This window comes from Myxocyprinus asiaticus, chromosome 15, assembly GCF_019703515.2.
Source record: "Myxocyprinus asiaticus isolate MX2 ecotype Aquarium Trade chromosome 15, UBuf_Myxa_2, whole genome shotgun sequence".
Classification (NCBI taxonomy): Eukaryota; Metazoa; Chordata; class Actinopteri; order Cypriniformes; family Catostomidae; genus Myxocyprinus; species Myxocyprinus asiaticus.
Genome location: NC_059358.1, coordinates 35,368,710 through 35,391,642, shown reverse-complemented (window position 1 = coordinate 35,391,642; position 22,933 = coordinate 35,368,710). Strand labels below are relative to the sequence as shown.

Genomic DNA, 22,933 nt, shown 5'->3' with positions numbered 1-22,933 from the left:
ATATCTGTACAAACAGAAACCATTTTAGAGGACCAGTGACAAACTAAGCATTTTTATTGCCCTGTTTCGAACCCTTGCTTTTAACACAAGACAATACTTATTTTCCAAAGCCTAGTGAGTTGCCTACCAAGGCAACATTTTTAAGTATCATAGCCGCACTCTCAGTGTGACTATAGCTGCGTAGCCAAATGAGGGTGTGCTAGTGTTTTCCAGGGCCAGCTGCGTTCCCACTTGCTCTTCTGGGGCTTCATTGTGCCTCCTCTAGGCTTCATCGGGGCCGACGGCCAAGCACCTTTGGCCTGCCGATTATCCTTGGGCCAAAGTGGGCCAACTGGGGATTGAGGCGAGATACTAATGCTGCTTTCCACACAAGTCAGATGTGGGATATTCCTACTTGATATCTCAGATTTCTGACAATAAAGGCATTCCATTGCCAGATGCTCTGAAAATGATGTTTAAACAAACAAAACTGCAATGCACCTGTTTTCTTAGCAGGGGTTCGACTGTCACCAGAGACGTCTCCTAGCAACCCAATACATAAACAATGCTGCAACACTAGCATTTGTGCTACAGGTGTACGATCATCAAAAGAGTTTAATTTACCATGTTTTGTACACCTGTCTCTGCAGTCGTTTATTAAACAAGCTTTAATATCCGGTAATGTAGGAACTTTGACTCATTTATTGATATCATGTAATAAAAGGGAATGTTTATCACTAATGTCATGGCCGGCTCGTAAGCCGCAACAATAAGGGAGACTACACATTGGATAAAATGTATTATAACAGAAACCAAAAAGATCATGTCTGAATGAGGAAGAGGCGAGAGTAAAGACTGGAAGGCATATCTCATCAACCATCTGCAACCAATCTGCAACACAAAGCACAAATGCAGAAGAAAAACCAATACAGCCCAAAAGGGGCCGTAACAGCCTCCTCCAAAAAAAGAGATCTGTAAGAGTTCCAACTAATATTAAACAAAATAAAGAAATAACCAATACCCTGCATCATCCCACCAATTGGTCCACCCTACGACTTCAGTCCTCAGCAACCATGGGCCCTGTGGAAGCAAATTAAGAAACCAAAGTGTAGGGTAGAGAATTAAAGGAATCAGTAGAGGAAGGGAAACAAACAGAAAATACAAAATTTGGGCAAGGAGGTTTTAGATGAGGCGTCAGCCAACATGTTATCAGAGCCTTTAATGTGTCTTACATCCAGCACATAAGACTTTAAGAACAAACACCACCAGGTAAGGCATTGATTTAATCGCTTTAACATAGCGGGGGCATTGCATAAACCAAAACTCATAACGTTATACGAGAATAATCCTGCAGGTGTAATAAGATATCTCAAGCACATGGTGTCAAAGGGACTTGCCAATAGCCCTTCAGTAGATAGAATTTACTCATAAATTTAGCGGTTCCAAGTAGGTTGACACAATCATGCATGCGGGGAAGGGTAAATGAGTCATGTTTAGTTACCCTGTTCACCTTCCTATAGTCAGTACAAAAACAAAACATACCATCAGATTTACTCACCAACAAGCAGGGTGATTCCCAGCTTGAGAACAACGGCTTTGCAATATCATGGTCAAGCATATACTGAACTTCAGCATCAAGATGCTTGCGCTTCACTGGGAAACATGATAGAAATGCTGGCGGATGGGCTAGCAATGCATCCAGATTATTATTTTTAAATGACCGAGCAACACATCCTCATCTGGAGGTGAAAATCCCTCATCCACCTCATTCCCCAAAGAAGTAGTGCATGAGACAGTCTCAGCTACCAGAGCAGTTTTAACATCAGTAGTCCTCACATCCCACAACCCAGAAGAACGGCTGTTATATGGTTTTAACAAATTAACATGAATCAATTGTGTAGACTTCCTCTGTTTAGGAGTAGCGATCAGATACTTCAAATCAGAAATTTTTTCCACTACAGTAAATGGGCCAGAAAACTGGGCTTGAAAAGGTGAACCATCAATTGGTAAAAGAGCCAAAACCTGGTCACCAGGAGAAAACTGTCGGTTTTCAGCTCGCTGGGCAAAAAGAGACTTCTGTTTCGATAACTTACCCGCCTCAAAGTCTGAGCCTAAAATCACTCACGTAATTTATCAAATTTTGAGGAGACTCAGTCTCTGTTTATCCCGCAACACTGCAAACGGACCTTGAACATCATTGTCTATGTTACATGTATGTTTTGGGAAGGAATAAGGGAAAAGGTGACAAAAAGACACTTCTGTTTATTATATTTACTGTATGCATGTCTGTGGGAACACAGCACAAGGGTTAAGTAAATGGATTGTCATTGTGTACTTCCCTGCTGAAAATACCTACTTAGACAAGCATAAATTTCCATTTAAAACTACCCTGATTAAACTGGATTGCGGGTTGCTAGTGAATAAGAGGCAGGTTTTTGCATTGAAATATTTTGCAAAAGTGACACAACTGTTTAGTAAATTCTCAGCATTCACAACTTAACAATACCAGTTAACTTTCGCAGTGATTCTGGAAATTGGCACACCATCAAATTTGTGGGTTTAAATAGTGAGTTTACAGAAAATATTAGAGTTTCCCCACATAATTCAACATTACTTGAAGGCAGCATAACACCCATGCTCATAGTGGATCCTGTATTGTACCTGTACTATATCCAGACCACAAGCAACCTACATTCCTCTATGACAACCAATTATCTTTTCTAAAGTACCGGTGCAGTATGTTTAACCTGTGATTGCATGTGTGCGCTTGTGCATCAGAGCAACCTAGAGCATGCTGTGTTCCTGTGCAGCTCCAGCTCCAGCTCTGAGCACTATGTAGAGGAAAGCTGAAGCAGTGCTTAGTGTTAGGGAGAGAATAGGAAGATGAATGATCGGCCAGCCGTTGGTGTAATGTAACCCAGTGGCCCTGTGCAACTGCAGAGAGACCCTGGCCTTCATAGCCTGCAATTAAGCACTCTCTCTTTCCCCTCTGTCCTCCGCTTTACTTTAAAGCTTTAGCATACCGGAGGGGTGAAATCAGTCATTGTACTGCCCTGTTGTGGATTAAAGGTCAGATGTTATGTGTGTGGTACCCACACAGATTGAGAGCACCTTTTAAATGTACATTAAATTACTTAATTAAAAGACTTTGTGGAAGAAAAGATAACACATAATGACTTTGAACTTTAACCCATTGAAAGCAAACCACATGTAACTGGTGAACATACATCCCATGGCACCATACAGTGTGTGCGTATATAAAATATATATACAGTACTGTGCAAAAATCTTAGGCACATAAGATGTTCACAAAAGCATTTGTCTTAAGATGGTTATTTATATCTTCAGCTTTAGTGTATCAATAGGAAATATAAATGTTAGACTCCCAAACATTACTTTTGCAAATGGAAAGATTAGAATAGAAGAACAGGGAGGCCTGCAACAGATGTCGTGGCCCCCACAAAGCCCCCCCACTGAACATTGTGTCAGTCTGAGATGACATAAAGAGACAGAAGCTATTGAGACAGCCTAAACAGATCTATGACGAATTCTCCAAGAAGCTTCGAACATCCTCAGCAAACTCAGCAAAAAAGAAACGTCCCTTTGTCAGGACACTGTATTCAAAGACAGTTTTGTAAAAATCCAAATAACTTTACAGATATTTATTGTAAAGGGTTTAAGCAATGTTTTCCATGCTTGTTCAATGAACCATAAACAATTAATGAACATGCACCTGTAGAACGGTCATTAAGACACTAACAGCTTACAGACAGTAGGCAATTAAGGTCACAGTTATAAAAACTTAGGACACTAAAGAGACCTTTCTACTGACTCTAAAAAACACCAAAAGAAAGATGCCCAGGGTCCCTGCTCATCTGGATGAACATGCCTTAGGCATGCTGCATAGAGGCATGAGGACTGCAGATGTGGCCAGGGCAATAAATTGCAATGTTCGTACTGTGAGACGCCTAAGACAGCGCTACAGGGAGAGAGGAAGGACAGCTGATCATCCTCGCAGTGGCAGACCATGTGTAACAACACCTGCACAGGATCAGTACATCCGAATATCACACCTGCGGGACAGGTACAGGATGGCAACAACAGCTGCCCAAGTTACACCAGGAACGCACAATCCCTCCATCAGTGCTCAGACTGTCCGCAATAGGTTGAGAGAGGCTGGACTGAGGGCTTGTAGGCTGTTGTGAGGCAGGTCCTTACCAGACATCACCGGCAACAACGTCGCCTATGGGCACAAACCCACCTTCGCTGGACCAGACAGGATTGGCAAAAAGTGCTCTTCGCTGATGAGTCGCATTTTTGTCTCACCTGGGGTGATGGTCGGACTCGCATTTATTGTCGAAGGAATGAGCATTACACCAAGGCCTGTACTCTGTACTCGATTTGGAGGTGGAGGGTCCATCATGGTCTGGGGCGGTGTTTCACAGCATCATTGGACTGAGCTTGTTGTCATTGCAGGCAATCTCAACGCTGAGCTTTACAGGGAAGACATCCTCCTCCCTCATATGGTACCCTTCCTGCAGGCTGATCCTGACATGACCCTCCAGCATGACAATGTCACCAGCCATACTGCCGTCCTGTGCATGATTTCCTGCAAGACAGGAATGTCAGTGTTCTGCCATGGCCAGAAAAGAACCCGGATCTCAATCCCATTGAGCACGTCTGGGATCTGTTGGATCGGAGGGTGAGGGCTAGGGCCATTCCTTCCAGAAATGTCCGGGAACTTGCAAATGCCTTGGTGGAAGAGTGGGGTAACATCTCACAGCAAGAACTGGCAAATCTGGTGCAGTCCATGAGGAGGAGATGCACTGCAGTACTTAATGCCGCTGGTGGCCACACCAGATACTGACTGTTACTTTAGATAGATAGATAGATAATGGGGGTGTAACGGTTCTCTGTAAAAAAATAAATAAAACGTACCATACTGTTCGCCACCCACGATTCGGTAAGCACTGGCACACACAGTTACAACCTCCGCTAATGCACCTGAATGGATCTGTAGATGGATATGCTCCGCCTGTGTTTCATGTGGGTCAGCTTGATGACATCACTGCTCTGCAAGCGTCGTGTGTCTCTGCATTATTCAGGTCTCCTGTTTGTAAACATTTTCTTTTTGCAGTCCATTATAACAGCGATGGTCAAAAAACATTTACAAAACAGGCACTGTTTGCAGACATTGCTCAACACGAGTACTGTATACTGGTAATATGCATTGACATATGATCATTTACGCCGAAATCACCGGGGAAAGATAGCGCGCACAGAGCCGCAGATGAGCAGAAACAGCACAAACTCCCTTCTATTTTTAAGCAAGTACTCAGTGCTGATTTGGACAGGCATAAAACAATAACTAAAGCGATTGGGTTGTTCATTGCCAACGATATGTTTCCCTACTCCGCTGATGAAGATGTGGGATTTCCGTGTATGATTAAAACACTCAAGCAGCATCACAACATCCCTCGTATCCATTTTATTAGCAAAATTCCTTCTATATTGATGTACAATTTCCGAATATTGACTATGTTGATGCATGTAGCATAATTGTGCAGGTATTAAGTTAAAATGCTGATTTATTAACTAGAGAAAATAGTTTTTTAAAGACCCTAATGAAAATTAACCATGGTTTTACTATAGTAATATTATCGTAACCATGACTGCTGTCCACATGGTTTTGATACAATTAACCATGGTTTTACAATAGTAATACTGTAGTTTCCATATAGTAACCATGATTATATTACATATTGTAAACGTGACAGTAACCATGTTGATTTTGTGGTTACTATGTTTTTACTACAAATACAATAGTTAAACTTTGGTTACTGTAAAACAGTGATTTTCATTAAGGGCAAACCTGTTGAAGTGTTTATCAAATATAGTATTCTGACTTTGGATTTGGCAGTAATATATATATAGAGAGAGAGAGAGAGAGAGAGAGAGATACACACACACACACACACACACTACTGGTCAAAAGTTTTGAAACACTTACTCATTCTTTATTATAATTTTTTTTTTCACATTTTAGAATAATAGTAAAGTCATCAAAACTAGGGAATAACATAAATGAAACTATGGGAATTATGTTGTGACAAAACAAAATCCAAAATAAATCAAAACATTGTTATATTTTAGCATCTTCAAAGTAATCACCCTTTGCCTAGAATTTGCAGACATGTACTCTTGACATTTTCTCAACCAACTTCTTGAGGTATCACCCTGGGATGATTTTTAAACTGTATTGAAGTTGTTTCCATCTATATTGGGCACTTATTGGCTGTCCAACATTATTTTGTCCAAGTCATCAATTTCAAAAACTTTTTTTGATTTTTTTTTTTTTTAAATTAAATTTTAGTTTTATAATGAAATAAATTAATATGTTGGCACAATTATATTTTTGTCTACAAAACTAATTTCAAACATTTAAGCATACACCTTCAGATCTAAATATGAGAAACGTTCCGGGGGGGGGGGGGGGGGAGTGGTGTATTTATTTTTCTGAACATGGCAAATACCAAATCGAACTAAAACCGTGACCTTAAAACCGTGATACAAACTGAACCATGAGAAATTTTAACCGTTACACCCCTAATAGATAGATAGATATAAATCTCCACTGATATTGAATTAAAATTTAATTAAAATGTGCTTGAAACTACAGTGTGCATTACGTGATCAAACCTTTTATTATACAGTATAATAGAGTGCAATAAACATTATATATAATACTATATAAATCACTGTATCACAACAAAATAATCAAAATGATCATAACCCAACAGAAATATTATAAAAATAAAATGTGATGTACCACAGAATACCTTATAGAAGTTGACAGATGGTGGATTTTGCAGATACCAATAACTAAGGTAGAAAAACAGACAGATAACCTATTAATCGGCCGATAGTTTTTAAAATCAATGTTTACACTTTCATTACATGTTTTACAGAATTAACAATAATGACTTAACCAAGAAAATTTTTATAATTTATAAATAAAAATAAATAGAAAATACAGATATATGTCCAAACTGAACAAAAAAGGTTCAGTTCAAGTAACATTAATAAACTCCAATTAACAGAAAGGAAATAGTTATATGCAAAATGAACCAAAGAACAGTCCAAAAAGCATACCATAAACATAATTTGAAGTTGTAAGAATGTATCTGTTAGAAATTTAACAGTCCTGTAAAACAAAATGTTACTTAACAACTAAATGTCTTCGGAGTGCTTATGCTTAGTATCTGAAATTATTATCAAATTAGCCAAAATAATTAATAAACAAACACACAAGAAGCAGGGGATGTGTATAAGTTTATAAATGATGGGCATTTGAGATCTCCAAAACTTGCTGTGGACACAGATCCAGTGCAAGTGTAGATGCTAGGTGACTGATTTGATTCCAGTAATAGGCAGCAGACCTTAGTCTGTTATCCAGATTCTTTTAGTAATTTTAAACTGTGTGCCCTTACTACACATTACTAGTGGCACAATATTTTGTAATTTCTCTTAATACACAAGTACATTTTAGAACTGTAACCACCACAGAAATTCTTTATCCTCTATTCCACTCAACATTTGCTTCAGATGATTGCAGCATTTCTTCATCTTTCTTTGTTTCTCGCACTGTATTTTTGCCTGTCTCTTTTCCGAGTAACTTAGGCCACTCAGGTTCAGTTCAGGTCAGCAACACCCATGAACCGATTGACAAGCGTATGGTCAGCACAGTTGTGTTAACTGCAACAATTGATTTTGAGGAGCAGAACATGAACAGTTACAAAGGGGAGGCACATTTCAAACAAACACTGTAACAGACAAAGTTGACCCACTTCCTTTGTCCTCAACACACCCCGTGTGAATATGTCATTGAGTTCAATGTTTTGCTCACCTCCGACCCACATTTCAAATGAATCAAATCACTTTTATTGTCACACAACCATATACACAAGTGCAATAGTGTGTGAAATTCTTGGGTGCAGTTCCGAGCAACATAGCAGTCGTGACAGTGATGAGACATATACCAATCTACAATAAACATCAAATTTACACAACACAATTTAAAATCTAATATACACACATATTATAGACAGAAATTTAAATGTATGAAGAAGTCAGTCTTACATTTGAGCATACATGTACTTAGGGGCATTCCTTCTAGCCTTGTTTATGTGCAGTGTAGCTTGTTTTCGATTTCATGATTCATACATGGAATTCGACTGGAATTGTGTCTGTCAGTCTGATTTCTGATGTTTCGACATGCCAAATCTGTACAACACATTTTCTGGTGGCTTAATTTCTTTAAACAGATAAACTGTACATTTCAGTAAAACTGTGCTTTGACTTTGTCTGTCCTGACCAACCTGCAGAACTGTACAAAGTGTATTGATTTAACAATCAGTAAAATACAAGCTAATGTACCACAAGAAGTAGTGGAAAATGGCCCTCTCTTAAAGAGAGATTGACTTCTTCATACATTTAAATTTCTGTCTATAATATGTTTTACCTCTTCTGATAATGCAGCCCTGTCTTCTTAGTCATTTTGAATCTTCAATCATGTCAGACCCGGACCCTTGGAATCTACAGCGTAAGAGTTCATCAAGTTTTTTTGTCTCCTCTGGCAAATTTCTGAATTTGATGGAAATTTGATTACAATTGTGCTGCAGGGCTGTGATTCACCCTTCATGGTGTAAATGTACACCAGTAGGCTGATAGGAACTTTAAAGAAATTATTTAGTTGATGAGATGTTGTGGAGTTATCACTCTATTCAACCTCTACTATACTTTCTTTTGATCTACTTATCTTGTCAGCTCTAAGATTGGCTGCTTCATACAGAGCTCCCAGATGAAGTTTACTTCCTTCTGTAATATCTCTGGACAAGTTGCGATCTGTTCAATCATCTATTGTTGAAGTTTCTCTTTGGCTTACTTTTATATTCATGTGCGGCTCTTGAAATATTTTTGGTCTTTATTATTAATGCTCGTACTCCACTATTCACCATTACTTTTTACCATACACCATTCAATATACTTTTACATTATTCACTATAGTATCACTATTACTACAATATTGCTTGTATTTAGAGTTAGGGATTTGAACAACCCTCTAATCTTAAATATTTTTTTTTCTCTCTCCTTTTCTCCACAATTTGGCATGCCCAATTCCCAATGTGCTCTAAGTTCTCGTGGTGGCGTAGTGACTCAATCCTGGTGGCAGTGGAAGAATCTCAGTTGCCTCCGCATCTGAGACTGTCAATCCGCGCATCTTATCACGTGGCTTGTTGAGCATGTTACCGCGGAGACGTAGCGCACGTGGAGGCTCATGCAATTTTCCGCGGCATCCACGCACAACTCACCACACACCCCACCGAGAGCGAGAGCCACACATTAAGTGACCACGAGGAGATTACCCCATGTGACTCTACCCTCCCTAGCAGTCGGGCCAATTTGGTTGCTTAGGAGACCTGGCTGTAGTCACTCAGCACGCCCTGGATTCAAACTTGCAACTCCAGGGGTGGTAGTCAGCATCAATACTCGCTGAGCTACCCAGGCTCCCTTCTAATCTTAAATATTAAACTTCAGCATATAACTCATCCTGCACCATTTGTGCTTCAGACATAGACACCTCAAATCATGTGACTTGTTGAGAAGTGTGCTATAATTTTATAAGCAATTCAACAATTTTATCACCTGTTTATCGTCCAATAAAATGAAAAACTTAGTAACCGCAAAATTAACCATGGTTCCTACAGTCACGTTTACTACAATATTAATATAGTTGAACCATGGTTAATAAATGTATACTAGAGTATTATTGTAGTAAAACGTTTCGGTTACTCACATAACCTTGGTTAACTGAAAGGAGGGAACAAGGCGCTGCGTCAGAAGCTGCCACTATGAGTGCACCCTTCAAGGGCGGGACTTTAAAACCCTACCATCACGCCAAGTTGATTGGCTGGTGAAGCCTGACGCTCAGCCTATGCTGACATCATAGTGAGCGTTCAAGCCAGAGACCAGCTTCACACAGTGAGGATTTTCTGACTAAAGGGAAGGAGAGCGTAAATCAGTAGCTGCTCTCGAGCTTGCAAGAGCAGATCTGTCCTCAAAGAAATTTCCATTTAGCAGCTCTACCATCTTTAGAAACCAGTGGCTGTTGGGCCATTTCGGTGCAACTAGTAACACTGCGTCCTTGTTTTCCCATATCTTGCACAATACAATAATAGGGGACGGGGAAACAGATATTTTTGTGTCCCGCTGGCCATTTTGTGAGCTAAGGCTTCCAAGCCTATTGGAGGTAAATACCTCCCAAATCATCTGAATTGACTGTCTCAATCCCCCCCCCCCCTGAACTGACACCCTGATGTGAGAGTAAATCTGCTCTGCTGCTCAGGTGGCAACGTATGAATAGGAGACATAACTCACTCCAGAGGATAATTCGGTTTGCCAGGTTCAGCACGGGCCGTGACCTCACTTCTCCTTGGTGATTTATGTATGCCACGACTGCTGTGCTGTCTGAGTGGATCAGTATGTGAGACCCCAACACATCTGAACGAAAGGCTTTCAGAGCCAAGAGGACTGCTAGCAGTTCCAGGCGATTTATGTGCCACCTCACTTATGCACCTTTCAAGGTGCCAAATGCCTGACGTCCATTGCACAGGGCTCCGCAGCCTGTGTTGGACGCTTCTATAGTTACAATTTTGCATCTGCCCATCTTGGCGAGCATCACATCTTTCCCATAAAATTCTGTCTTCCTTCAAATAGTTAGCATGTTTAAACAGTGACACATCACAAGGAGGCAGTGAAGGCCCTATTGCCAGAGGTGATGCTTGGGTCGAGCCAACACTGGAGGGTCTCATCTGTAGCAAGTTTAGCGGGGTGACAGCAGCTGCAGCAGCCATCAATCCCAGCACTCGCTGAAATTGATGCAATGGCAGGGTTTCCCCCAACTTTAAATTCTTCAAGTGTAAGAGAATGGATTGAATGTGTTTGTCAGTCAAATGAACCGACATGGCTATAGAGTTACGTTTCATTCCTAGGAAGGAAAATTGCTGATTAGGCGCATTTTGTCCAGTTGACCCTGCATCCCAACTGCTCCAGATGTGTGAGCAATCGATCTCTGTGCTTGCACCCCTGTGCCTCTGATTGAGCTAATAACAACCAATTTTCGTGGTAATTTAATATACGCACACCGCTCAGCTACTGTGGAGCCAGTGCCGCATCAGCACATTTCATGAATGTGCAAGGTGCCAGGAACAACCCAAAGATTATGACCTTAAATGTTCAATTCTTCAATGTAATTTCAAATGTTTATGCTTATCTTCTCACTCTCTAGATACACCATGGCTCTCCATGCTCACACAACCAGCTAACAAAGCGCAAGGCTCCAGCACCTCCGCCCACTCCATCCCCCAGTACACCCGAGCCAGTTATTCCCACCCATGAGCCCACTGCAGCTGTTCGGGGCCCAAGCATCCCTGTGCCAGTGGAAAGAATACTGCTGCAAGCTCCTGCCACCATGTCTCCAGCCGACGACTCAGCATCTGATGTGAGCCACAGTATTGAGGATTCAGAGCTGTCCGGATCCATCTGCAGTAGCTCCAGTGGTGATAATGTGGCTGGAGGATCATGCAGTAGCAGTCTGGCTGAGGAACCTCTGGCACATCAGGCTCATGTGATTGCTGCTTACACCATATCTAAACCAAAAGCTGAACCAGTGCCCATAGAAGAAAAGGAAGAAGCAGCTCCCCACACCATGACAAAACAAGAATTAGGTCTAAGTACACAAAGTCCAACATCAGAAGACACGGAGGCAGCGCTGGAGATAAAAATGGATGAGATGGAGAATAATCGCAACAGTGGAATAGGTAATGTAACAATTCCTTTTTGTAGAGATACCCCAAAAATGTTTTATACAGTTTTAGATATAAAATGCAGCACTGTTAGCAGACACAAGAAACCTGTGAAAGTTATGGAACGCTGGCGTATTTAAATTGAAGTATGTAATTTTTTACGAAGTTAGCATACTTTCGCCTATCCCAGCTTAATATGCAGAGACAACACTATGGGCCTATTTACACTTGGCCACTTCATGCATTTTTACTGATAAGATTGCTATCCAATTGAAAAAGTTGATTCCATTTACACTTGACCACATCAATGCATCTCCGCCAAACGGATATAAATCCAATCTTAAATTCCCACGCTATATGCAAATAAAACAGAGTTCACTTCCTTGAGTATGAGTATATTATTTGTTTCCAAGTTACTTTGCCCAGAGTGTGTGTGTCTGTGTATGGGTGTACTGTGTTTTTTCCCTTGGGGCTTCTCGTAGGTAAGAGTAAGTGCATCAGCTGCGCTTATTGTCAGTGTTTAGTTTCAGTTTCATCAGCGATCTGCATCAAATAAATTAGGAAAAAAGATCTGTCTCTCCTACTACAGTATGTGTATCCATTTCTTTCTCTGTTATTTTATACTGCATGATGCAAGTCCTATGCAAATATTCTGTAACAGCTGTTATATTTAGCATTTTCCCTTTGCTGACGCAGCACTGTTTGGGCGGAGCAAAGTTTACATATGCGTCTTGAACAGCCAGATGCATTTACACTTGACCAGTTTTGTCTGAAATGCATCTCAAACCACCTGCTGAAGTGGTTTGAGTGATTGGATTGCAATCCGTCTCGAATGCATTTCGGAGGACATTTACACCTGATCTTTTCATGATCGGATAGCCATCTGATCACTGAAAGTGGCCAAGTGTAAACAGGCCCTAAGTCAGTTTAATATTGAATCTAGAGTGCAAACGTTGAGTGGGGGCGACAGATGAAGACCAGTATATCTGGTTTCCATTTTCGGTTACAGGCCAAAGTTGTAATGCATCACTGATTTTTGTAAGCCTAACATATCACCCCCTGGAAAAACATGTTCTTGGCAGGACACAATGAATAGTTCCCAACCGGCAAATTAAATCCTATTTCACTAAATGTAAACTAACTGGATTTTCTGTCAGATTTACAGTATAAAGTTTAATGATGATATTTTTGGACAAGCAGAAGCTTGTCAAACTTTTAGCACAGAGACATCATTTCAGGTTTGACACAAAAGCATTGTGGTTACTGTGGAAACAGAAACATGCTTCCTTGAAGCATCAACCCTTAGGCTGCCAAAGTTGCATAACACATCAAACAGCACTGATTGATTCAACCTTTAATTAAGAGGTGGCGTGATCAGAGATGACAGCAGGTGAGGACATATGTTTCGTTCATGTGCCAGGTGAGATGAGGCTTTGTTGTGTAATTGGCACCATGGGCATGCTTGCAAATACTCCGTCAACTCTCCTTTTAATAAAAAATGAACCCCAAAGCTTTCATCTACACTGCTATGTTTTAAATATGGGTCAATTGCAGTGCACACTGTTTGTACAAAAAAAAAAAAAAAAAAACTTTTTAATTTAGCTTTTAAATGAAGCTCAGCAAACAAATAGATCTGTCTCTGTTTGAAAGACTAAAAGGGAAACACTCTCAGCATTAAAAAACTGTGCTTTTATAAAATGCTAAGCAAGCATTGGCTGCAGACTTAGGAAGCATCTACTGTAGAAAATTTCATTGTGAGAGCTAAAAGGAGTAAAGGGAGTGTGGGAGGCCATTTATAGATCCCTCCCTTACTCACAGGGTATCCGCAGGTCCTTAAAAAGTCTTAAATTTACTTTTTAAAATTTAAGGCCTTAAAAAGTCTTAAATATCTTAAATAAATTACAAAAAGTCTTACATTTCGTTTGCTGAGGTATTAAATTTTGGGACGTGAATAGAGGAGACGCTTAAAACAGCAGAATCTGCGCGAGTCATAATCATCTCTCTCTCTCTCTCTCTCTCTCTCGTGCATTTAGCAGCTGACGCTTGAGTTTAGTGTGAGCGCGTGCAGGGAAGCGCATTTTTACTGAACTTACGATGTTACACATGTATAAACCTTCATAAAACCGTTAATCCGAAATGCAAATGCAGTTATTTTGCGTCTCAAACTCTGTCGCTCCTGCTTATAATCGACAAAGCGGTCAACGTTAGAATTTGCAAGCGCGCGAGGTTGGAGCGGTCTTTTGACGCCTTTCAAATCTCGCCGCTTCCTTATTTTACACTACCTTTGACAGTAATTGTAAAGCTAACAGAACTACTCAGCTGCAGAGTTACACCTGTTATATCTCATCTCTTGAGATCTAGGGCTGCCAACGCAGTTGACACTGTTCTCACGCTCTCACGCCACACGTCCCTTTTCTCGCGCAGTGATAACGATGCGGAGCAAAGAGGACACTGACAGCGCACGGACAGACAAGACAGAGCAAGCTGCATGATGCTGCGAGTTATTCAGACCAATCAGGGGGAAAACAACAACAAAGCGTCTCTCCATCTCCTTTCATAATTTAATCTGTTAACATTTTCAATACATCTTGTCAACTTTAAATGGCCATTTTTTATGAGTTTTTATTTGAGATATTCCACTCAAAAAATAAAATTGTCATCACTTCATGCTGTTGCAGACCTGTATGACTTTATTTCAGTGGATATCAAAAGGAGATATTAGGGAGTTTCAGTCACCTTTCACTTACATTAAATGAAAAACAAGATGCAGTGACAGTGAATGAGACTGAGACTAAATGTTTTGCTTAACATCTCCTTTTTTGTTCCATGGCAGAGAAAAATTCATACAGACTCAAGGGTGAGCAGTGATGACAGAAATTTAAATGAACTGCCCTTTTAACTACCTGTTAAAATATTTGTTAAAGGTATCTGCTAAGAAAAAAAATATATAAATGTTATTCAGCACATGCTAGACCTTATTCACAGCAGCGATATCTTTGATTTTTCATGACAATGACAATAAGGCTGATAGACTTACAGTCTCTTCAATGAGATATACTGCAGCTTAAATGTTTTGGATCGTTCCGTGTACAAAACATTGAAAAAATATCTTTTCAAGGGCACTCAGTAGACAAAAAAACTCCAGACAACATGAGCTGTGGAAAATCAGATGGGATATTGGAGCTTTATACAGATTTACACCGGCATGCCATTGAACAGATGGTAAGTCTATCCCTCACAGCCTCGTTTCCATTCCCATTAAAAATCAAACATGGCGCTACTGTGAATAAGATCTATAGACCAATCCTCTTATTTACAAAAATGTGAGCGCATGCGCAGTAAGTGGTGGCAGAAAGCTCGCTGATTGTTGTGTTAGATTTGACAGATTAGAGGATTAAACGAACGTATGACACAAAACCATCATAAATACAAACATACTCTTAGCGATACAATTACTATAACGATATGAGTTAATAACAAACATGTAATCATGTTCGCTATAAATTTATGCTGCAAAGTTGTGAGTTGAAATGATCTCCTCAGTCCAGTCAGCTCTGTTGATGATCTTGAAGCCAGAGCAGTCAACAAGAGCCCTCGGAATAAATTTTCAACAATGTAATCCAATAAATTTATTTTTTGCGCATGGTTTTCGCCACCACTATTTGTGTTTGACATAAGTGGTGACGTTGCCAAAGCATTGGTCTATTGCGTCAAGTGACTAAAGAGAATGGTCACGATATAGGCTACGTACTTTAGGTTACTTGCATTCTTAATGATTTCATTGAGTTTTAATGTTGTATTAACTTATTAACCCATAAATGCACAATAAAATATCTAAAAATAAATAAATAAAAAAAAACATGCCCAGAGACATTCAAGTAGCCTCAGTGGTTTTGTATTTACCAGCTAATTAATTAATGTATTTTTTTTTGTTTGTTTTATTTATTGCGAAAGTGGTCTTAAATTGTTCTTTTATTTGGCCTTAAAGTCTTTAATTTCATTCCTTCGAACCTGCAGATACCCTGTACAGTGTCTCCTCAGAAGCAGGTTAAGGGAATGAGATGTCTGGTTTGAGGAGACTAGACAACAATACAGAGCAAGCTTTAATGAATCTACGGTATTTAACACCTGTCTAATAAACTAATGCTTGGTCTGTCTCTTGGGTTTGTCACACTTGAAATTGTTTAACCCTGGGCTACCGTAATCTGAGGTTATTTTTAAATTTTACCTTGGGTTAGTAATTAAACCTGGGTTGGCAAGTTTCGAGATTTTACACTGCACATTTGTAAACCTGTTTTTTTATTTTTTTTATTTTTATTTTTTATCAGTGAGTATATTCATACAATGCATTCAATATGCTATTTTTTTAATTGTTGTTTTATTAAAAGTAGTAAAAAAAAAAACATCAACAAAAATGACATTTTGTTGCACTCCATCTAGCAGTTTTTGAATGCAGGAGCGACTTTCGCCTGAACAACCCAAATATTCCATTGCTGATTCTTGAGACAGTGTTGTAGTCAAAACCACCTAAACCAAGACCAGAATGTATTGAGACTGAGACAAGACCAAGACTTTGAGGGGTTGAGACCAAGTCAAGACCAAGACCAGTGTGAGTCCTCTATTGACACACAATAAAATGTGGAACATGCAAACCATAGGCACTCCTCAAATTGATCTGAAAGATCCACATTCCCATAAAAACACCCACAGAAAACAAATGAAGATTCCTCTTCATTCACCTCTTTTATTGCTATATATATATATATATATATATGTGTGTGTGTGTGTGTTTGTGTGTGTGTGTGTGTGTGTGTGTGTCAGTGTACCATGAGAAATGTCTTGATAAAATAATCAAAAGGCATTGCAGAGGTGAATTTTATGTGTGTGAATGTTCCTTTGTTTTCTATGAGCAAACAAATTCAAACAAACACTAAGGAGCTGAAATCAACTTAACCATATTTATTCAACCCTCCTTTTCCAAGTTTTACCATCCACCTAAAGCAATACAATTTTTGTTATTACGTCAGGTTTTCTGGATGACTCTTGTCTTCCCCTAGAAACCTTCATGAAGTACAGAATATATCAAACAATTATTCAATACTTAAGTCTTCACTTTTCTCTGTCTTAAACAATATGGTATGTTTTTTGTCGTTTTTCAACCAACAACAAGCCTTGTGTAAATGTGTGCAGTTTTCTAACCAGAGGAACAAAAAAAAAAATATACAGTGGATGTATCTTTAAAAGGTTCACAATAGGTCCTTAGGGTATACTTACAGACTCAAAACAAATTATAAATTTTAACTAGAAGTAAAAAAAAAAAAAAAGTGCCTTTGAGGGTACAATACCAATGACGGCCCTTTTACATTTAACGATACCTTCTTTTTTTCTGAGAGTGTTTTATAATTCAATTTAATAACACTGTTTAAAAGATTAAGGACAAAATTAATAAGTCAGCACATTTAAAAACAGTTTCACAGAGATTGTAATTCATGTCCATTTCCTGTCCCCTGCAATTTGGCTCCTCGTGAAAATGGTTTTGTTTTTATCTTTATTGTTAAAAAGCCAGGCCCCTCAGTGGGCTTAAAGTAGGGGAGTAATAAATTTAAAGCTTTACTCATCTTTAATCTTTCATGCACATTGATCAATCTGTATGTATTTACAGTAAAGAAATGCCCCCATAATCTACAAAACCTCCCTGTTTTGGCCTTGGTACCACCATTATACATTGCTTTATCACTGTGCTCATTGATCATTATGTCTAATGAGCTAATCCTTGGTCATCCAAATAATAGAAACCTCCATAAATATTTTAAGCATTTGAAAGTGAGCACTTTTCTCCTATGAATTTAGTTATTTCAGTCCTTAGGTGCCATTTACTGATAGCAGAGAAATTCATTATTTTAGGACTGTCCATTAATTAAAACAATTAAATTAATTACATGATACGCTTATTAATTAATTGCAAATATTTGCATATATCAATATTTGCAGAAAGCCTCCAGATGAAAATAATTAAAAATATATTTTTTTGGCAATTGACTTTGGAAAGCGCACCTCAAGACTTGTATTCTATTGAGTTGCACTTCGTCTTGCTGTTTTTAAACACAAGCATGCATCCTTTGTGAATGACCCAAGAGTGATTTGGCTGTTTACCTACTGTGTAACTCACTAAGCATGCTGTAAATATGGTATTTCAAGCTTGAGTTGCTCTGATGGTATGAAAATATATTTTTAATTATGTAATGTAGTCATATATTTTTTAAATCTGATTTTTTTAATCACATATTTTAAATTTTATATATGTATATTTTGTAATAATTAATTGTACTAAATTAACACATTAAACTTACTGGCCTATTAATATCGTGTTATTTATACATCATGGCAGTGTGAGTGGACATGTGTCCTGCAGTAATTGAATGGAGCTTTCCCCAGTTAGCTGCTGAGCTAGCACTACTGATGCTGACATATCACTCACTAAGCTAAATGTTGTTCTACATGCTCTCCAAACACCCCACAAGTGTTCTTTTTTCTTTAAACTCCTGCTAACTTCAAGATATCCTCCACAGGAGATAATGAGTAAACATTTAGACACCATACCGGGACCCGTGTTCCTTTACACATGTTCTTTCTCCTTCTGATTTACTCTTTGAGTACAAGTACATCCAGAATCACATTATCTGACTACCTACAATTGTACCTAATATAAAAGTGCATAAATGTAGAGGATTGCTCTGTGCTCTTAACGCAATTGATGGATAAGCTTGTACTCTGTGTATACCACTGGTAATTTATGTAGTGCCTTGTAAAAGTGTTTAGACCCTTAAACAGAATTTGATTATCAAAACAATGAAGTTTAGCTTCGCTAGCATTAAAATCTGAGTGATTATTTTAATGTTACATTGTTTTATGATGGAAACAAAAAAATAGAACATTGAAATATGCTGTTTGCAATAGCAGCTGTAAAATCTTGTAAAGCCACCTTTGGCAGCAATGACAGCTTTCAAAGTCTCTTGGTAGGGTTGAACCAGGTTTTTAGACTGTTCAGGTGTAATTTTGGCCCATTCTTTTCTATGTATTCTTGCTGGTTGTTCAGGTTACTCAGATGCTACAGATTCTCAATTAGATCGCAATCACTGGGCCATTTCAGGGAGTTCACCTTTATGTTCTTGAGCCACTCCACTTCATTCCTTTGTAATCCAGTCACTGCATATGAAAGCAGACCTACAGCATGATGACACCAACACCATATTTCACTATTTAAAGGGTATGGGCAGTGTTAGATTTAGCACCACACATCACTTGAAATTTCCTTAAAACCTAGTTAGTCTCATCTGACCACAAAATCCTACTTTGCAAAAAAAGAAAAGAAAAATTGTGTGCTCTTTGTATTCAATATGGTTCATTATAAGTAATAGTTTCTTTTGTGACGTGCTCCTATACAAGCCAATGTAATGCCCCTAATGTAGTTGACTGTTTTCTCAGTTACGAAACATTGTGACTTCTTCAAAGTGATCTTTGTCCTCTTTGTGGATTCTCTCATATTGTATGTCTCCTTCCTATTTGCAAAGAGTTTTTTGAGGGTCACTTTGTAAACTTAGACACCGGTACACAGAAACTGAATGCCTACAGACAGCATATTTCAGTTTTTATTTTTCTTAGGAATATTTAGTGAGAAATTTAGAGAGGGCATCTTTAATCGTATACATTTATGAAACACTGTGCATGCCATTTGAATATACTTAAACCAATACTGGAAACAGTGCCTGATTCAATGTATTTGTTTTCAACTAAAAGACTAAACTCAGAGTTTATTTATATATTGGAGTGTTTGGTGATTAGCCCAATAATCTAATTAGGTGGGTTATTCAAGATGGTGCACAAAGGAAACAAAAGTTTTTTTCTTGACTAGAGCTGAACGTTCTTGGACTGAATAATCCTGATGTATTCAAGAAACAAACCTGCAATATATAACCATATATTTAGAACCAGCAATATTTTTATATGTATATACAGCAGCACTCTGTGCTGCATAAGATCATCCCACTTTAGAGCTGAGAAAGATTCCTTCCTGTAACCAATCATACTTATTGTATTAGGGCAGTGGTAGCTTAGAGGTTAAAGGCTCTGGGTTACTGACCAGAAGTTTGGGGGTTCAAGCCCCAGCACTGCCAAGATGCCACTGTTGGGCCCTTGAGCAAGGCCCTTGACCCTGTCTGCTCCAGGGGCACCATATCATGGCTGACCATGACCCCAGCTTAGCTGGGATATGTGAAAACAAAGAAATTTCACTGTATATATGGAAAATGTATAATGTGTGACAATAATAAAGGCTTTCTTCTTCTTCTTATGAACATTTACAGGTGCTAACCATAAATTGCTACCTAACCGAGCCCTATTTCTCTAAGATGCCTCGTACAATGACAAACAGAAAGCCACTCAGTGTTTTTCCCAGACTTAAACTTAAAATCCCCTTTCAAAGCTCTCCAGATAATCTTTTCTCCTTTACATCTGACAAAATAGTTTCATCAGTTTTCTTCAAAGTTCTTCTCCCACAGATCTACTACCTCAATTGAGTCTCACTCTTTTTTTCCTTTTTGTTTGGCATCACTTTTTCTTCTCTCAGCCATTCAGTCTCTGTTTATGGTTGAAGATGTGCCCCTGTAAATGGTGATTATCATGTGACATTCGTTTTCCACTTTGCGTGTGAAAGCTGTGACTCATTACCCATACGTCCATGGTTCCAACTTTCTGCACTGTTACAGGTTCAGAAGAAATTTGTCATTGGTAGAGTTAATTTCAGCATGTATCATTTCCTGTTTGCTCTGCCTTTTTTTGATGAGAGGTTGGTGCAAGCTGTGTTATCCAACTTGTGTTGTAAGAAGTTAGATGAACAAAGCTGGACTTCTGTTTGGAGAAAATTAGTCATTGTGTTGGAAGAGCAGATCTCTGGACTTGTCTGCCATGACTTCACAAACACTTTTAGATTTGGCATAGCAGCATTATTTGGCATGCTCTTCTGTCCTTGAATTCTACTGACAAACTGGCAGAAGATTGTCTCTGTGTAGCTAAGACTTGGTGTGTCGTTCAAACCTGCATTCTGTCAAACGAAGAGCAAAACCGTAAAACATACCTGTCAACTCAGAAGGTTGTCTAAAAACAGCGAACTAGGTACTTTAAGAAGAAAAGCACACTGCTTTTACATTTACATTTATTCATTTGGCAGATGCTTTTATCCAAAATGACTTACGAAAGAGGAAAACATAAGCAAATCATCTTAAGGAGACAGTGGTATGAAAAGTGGAGCAAGAAAGTAGCAATGATTAATTAAGGTCTATTTTATGCACGCTAGTAATCCACAAAGGGGCAACTGGGGACCATATGTGTTTTATTTTGTTGTCTAAATAATAATAACAAACATTAATTAAAAAAACAAAAACATTTATATAACAGATAGTTGGCTGGCTTTAAATTTAGGATGAGCCACATTATTGGTCATTGTAAAACAGCCAACGTATTTTGACTGTACATTTTTTAATTCTATATTAATGGCAACCGTAAACAGCTAATGCCTTATAAACTGTATTACTTGCCGAATTAATAGTTTGTGTTTTTTGAAAAGTCTTTTATCATTTCATTGTATCTGTTGTTTTATATAATTAATAAGCCACTCAGGGTTGTGCATTAAAATTATTTTACCAGAGTTAAGGGGTGTTGTGAGGGCCTCGAATGGCTTATTGTTTAACCAAAATTAGTAATGGAAGCATATACTGTATACTGTATTATATAATCAGACAATATTTGTTTTTTCCTCTGTTTCTTTTTTCTCTGCAGTCTACTGCTGTGCACCTGTCTCTCTGCGCTCTGGACGCCAGTGAAATGACATCTCTCTCTTCTTCACCCTTTCCTCCTCTTCTTCACCTTCCTCTGCCTGTTGGGTTTCTACTCATCTGTTTCTGTTTTCTGTTTCTGCTGCTCCCCCTCTATAGCCCTATTTGGATGGGACTTATTTTCTAAGCGACATTTGAGTTACAGTTATTATCATCCGATGTCTGTGATTTCATGTACTGATTCGGACAGGACTAAGAAATCCATGTTTATTACGGAGGTGGGAGTGTCTGTTTTCTAGATGTGGGTGTTACAGAAGGTTGAACACATCAATTTAGGTGTTAACACATCTTTTAAACGTTATCTGTTTAAATTTAAAATTACTTCTCATAAAAAAAAAATACAAATAAAATAAAATAACTAATTATTTGATTTAATTTTAATTTATTAATTATGCATTATAAATTACTTATTTTAAAAAGCCTATTAAAATAAACTTCACATGAGTTTATAGAAGTGGCTGCTTATAATAAACTCACTAAAATAAACAAGACTAATCAGTGAATTATATAATTATAACATTATGTAATTGATCGGAAAAAATAAGATGAGTATCTTGCCTGACGCTGATTTTACAGTGGCCAGTCTGAGCAATTTTTGCGATTTGGCTCTCTTTGTTGATTTTCTTTTCTTTTTTTTTCTTCGGCTGGCAAAAAAATCTATATCAATATTGAAAGGTGTGCAGCAGGCAGAAGATTGCCGTGCATAAGTACGATCTTAACGGTAGTTCATACAGGACAAAATACTTGCGGAGATGTGTTGTGAAAATTCAGTATCAGCAGTCACAAACATTCGTATTCAGATGGGATTAGATTTCTCAGAGGATCTTTGAGTTAGCCAAAAAACAGCAGGTAATTTTCTCTGTAAATTTTACCGAGGTTGTGAGAGAAAAACACATATTTGTCAGATTCAGATGAGATTAAAATCACAAAGTATGTCTGTGAAACACGAATCTCACTAAACTCCTCTGGAAAACTAGTCCAGTCTGAATAAGGCTTGTTTAGTTCTCTAAAGTCTAAAGCAAGCCAACTTGTGAGACTCAAGCACTTTTTTATTTGTCTGTAAATAAAAGCCTTTTTATATCGCCTGTGATTAGCTTGAAAAATCTGGTGATGGAATCTAAACTTACAGCATGGTCAGAGTTTGGCATCAGGCCTGGAGGGCTGCTCTTTATTTAGCTTTATTTAAGAAGCTTAAATTGA

At 38.4% G+C, this 22,933-nt stretch overlaps 1 protein-coding gene across 10 annotated transcripts in view; it reads left to right on the top strand.

Moving 5' to 3' along the window:
* LOC127452714 (protein cordon-bleu-like) overlaps window positions 1–22,933 on the top strand; it is a 165,702-nt gene that overhangs the window by 108,636 nt on the left and 34,133 nt on the right. For all 10 annotated transcript variants that reach the window (XM_051718352.1, XM_051718348.1, XM_051718351.1 and 7 more), the window contains one exon: window positions 11,327–11,858. In XM_051718352.1, the coding sequence (XP_051574312.1) occupies window positions 11,327–11,858 (532 nt within the window). The remainder of the gene's footprint in view (window positions 1–11,326; window positions 11,859–22,933) is intronic.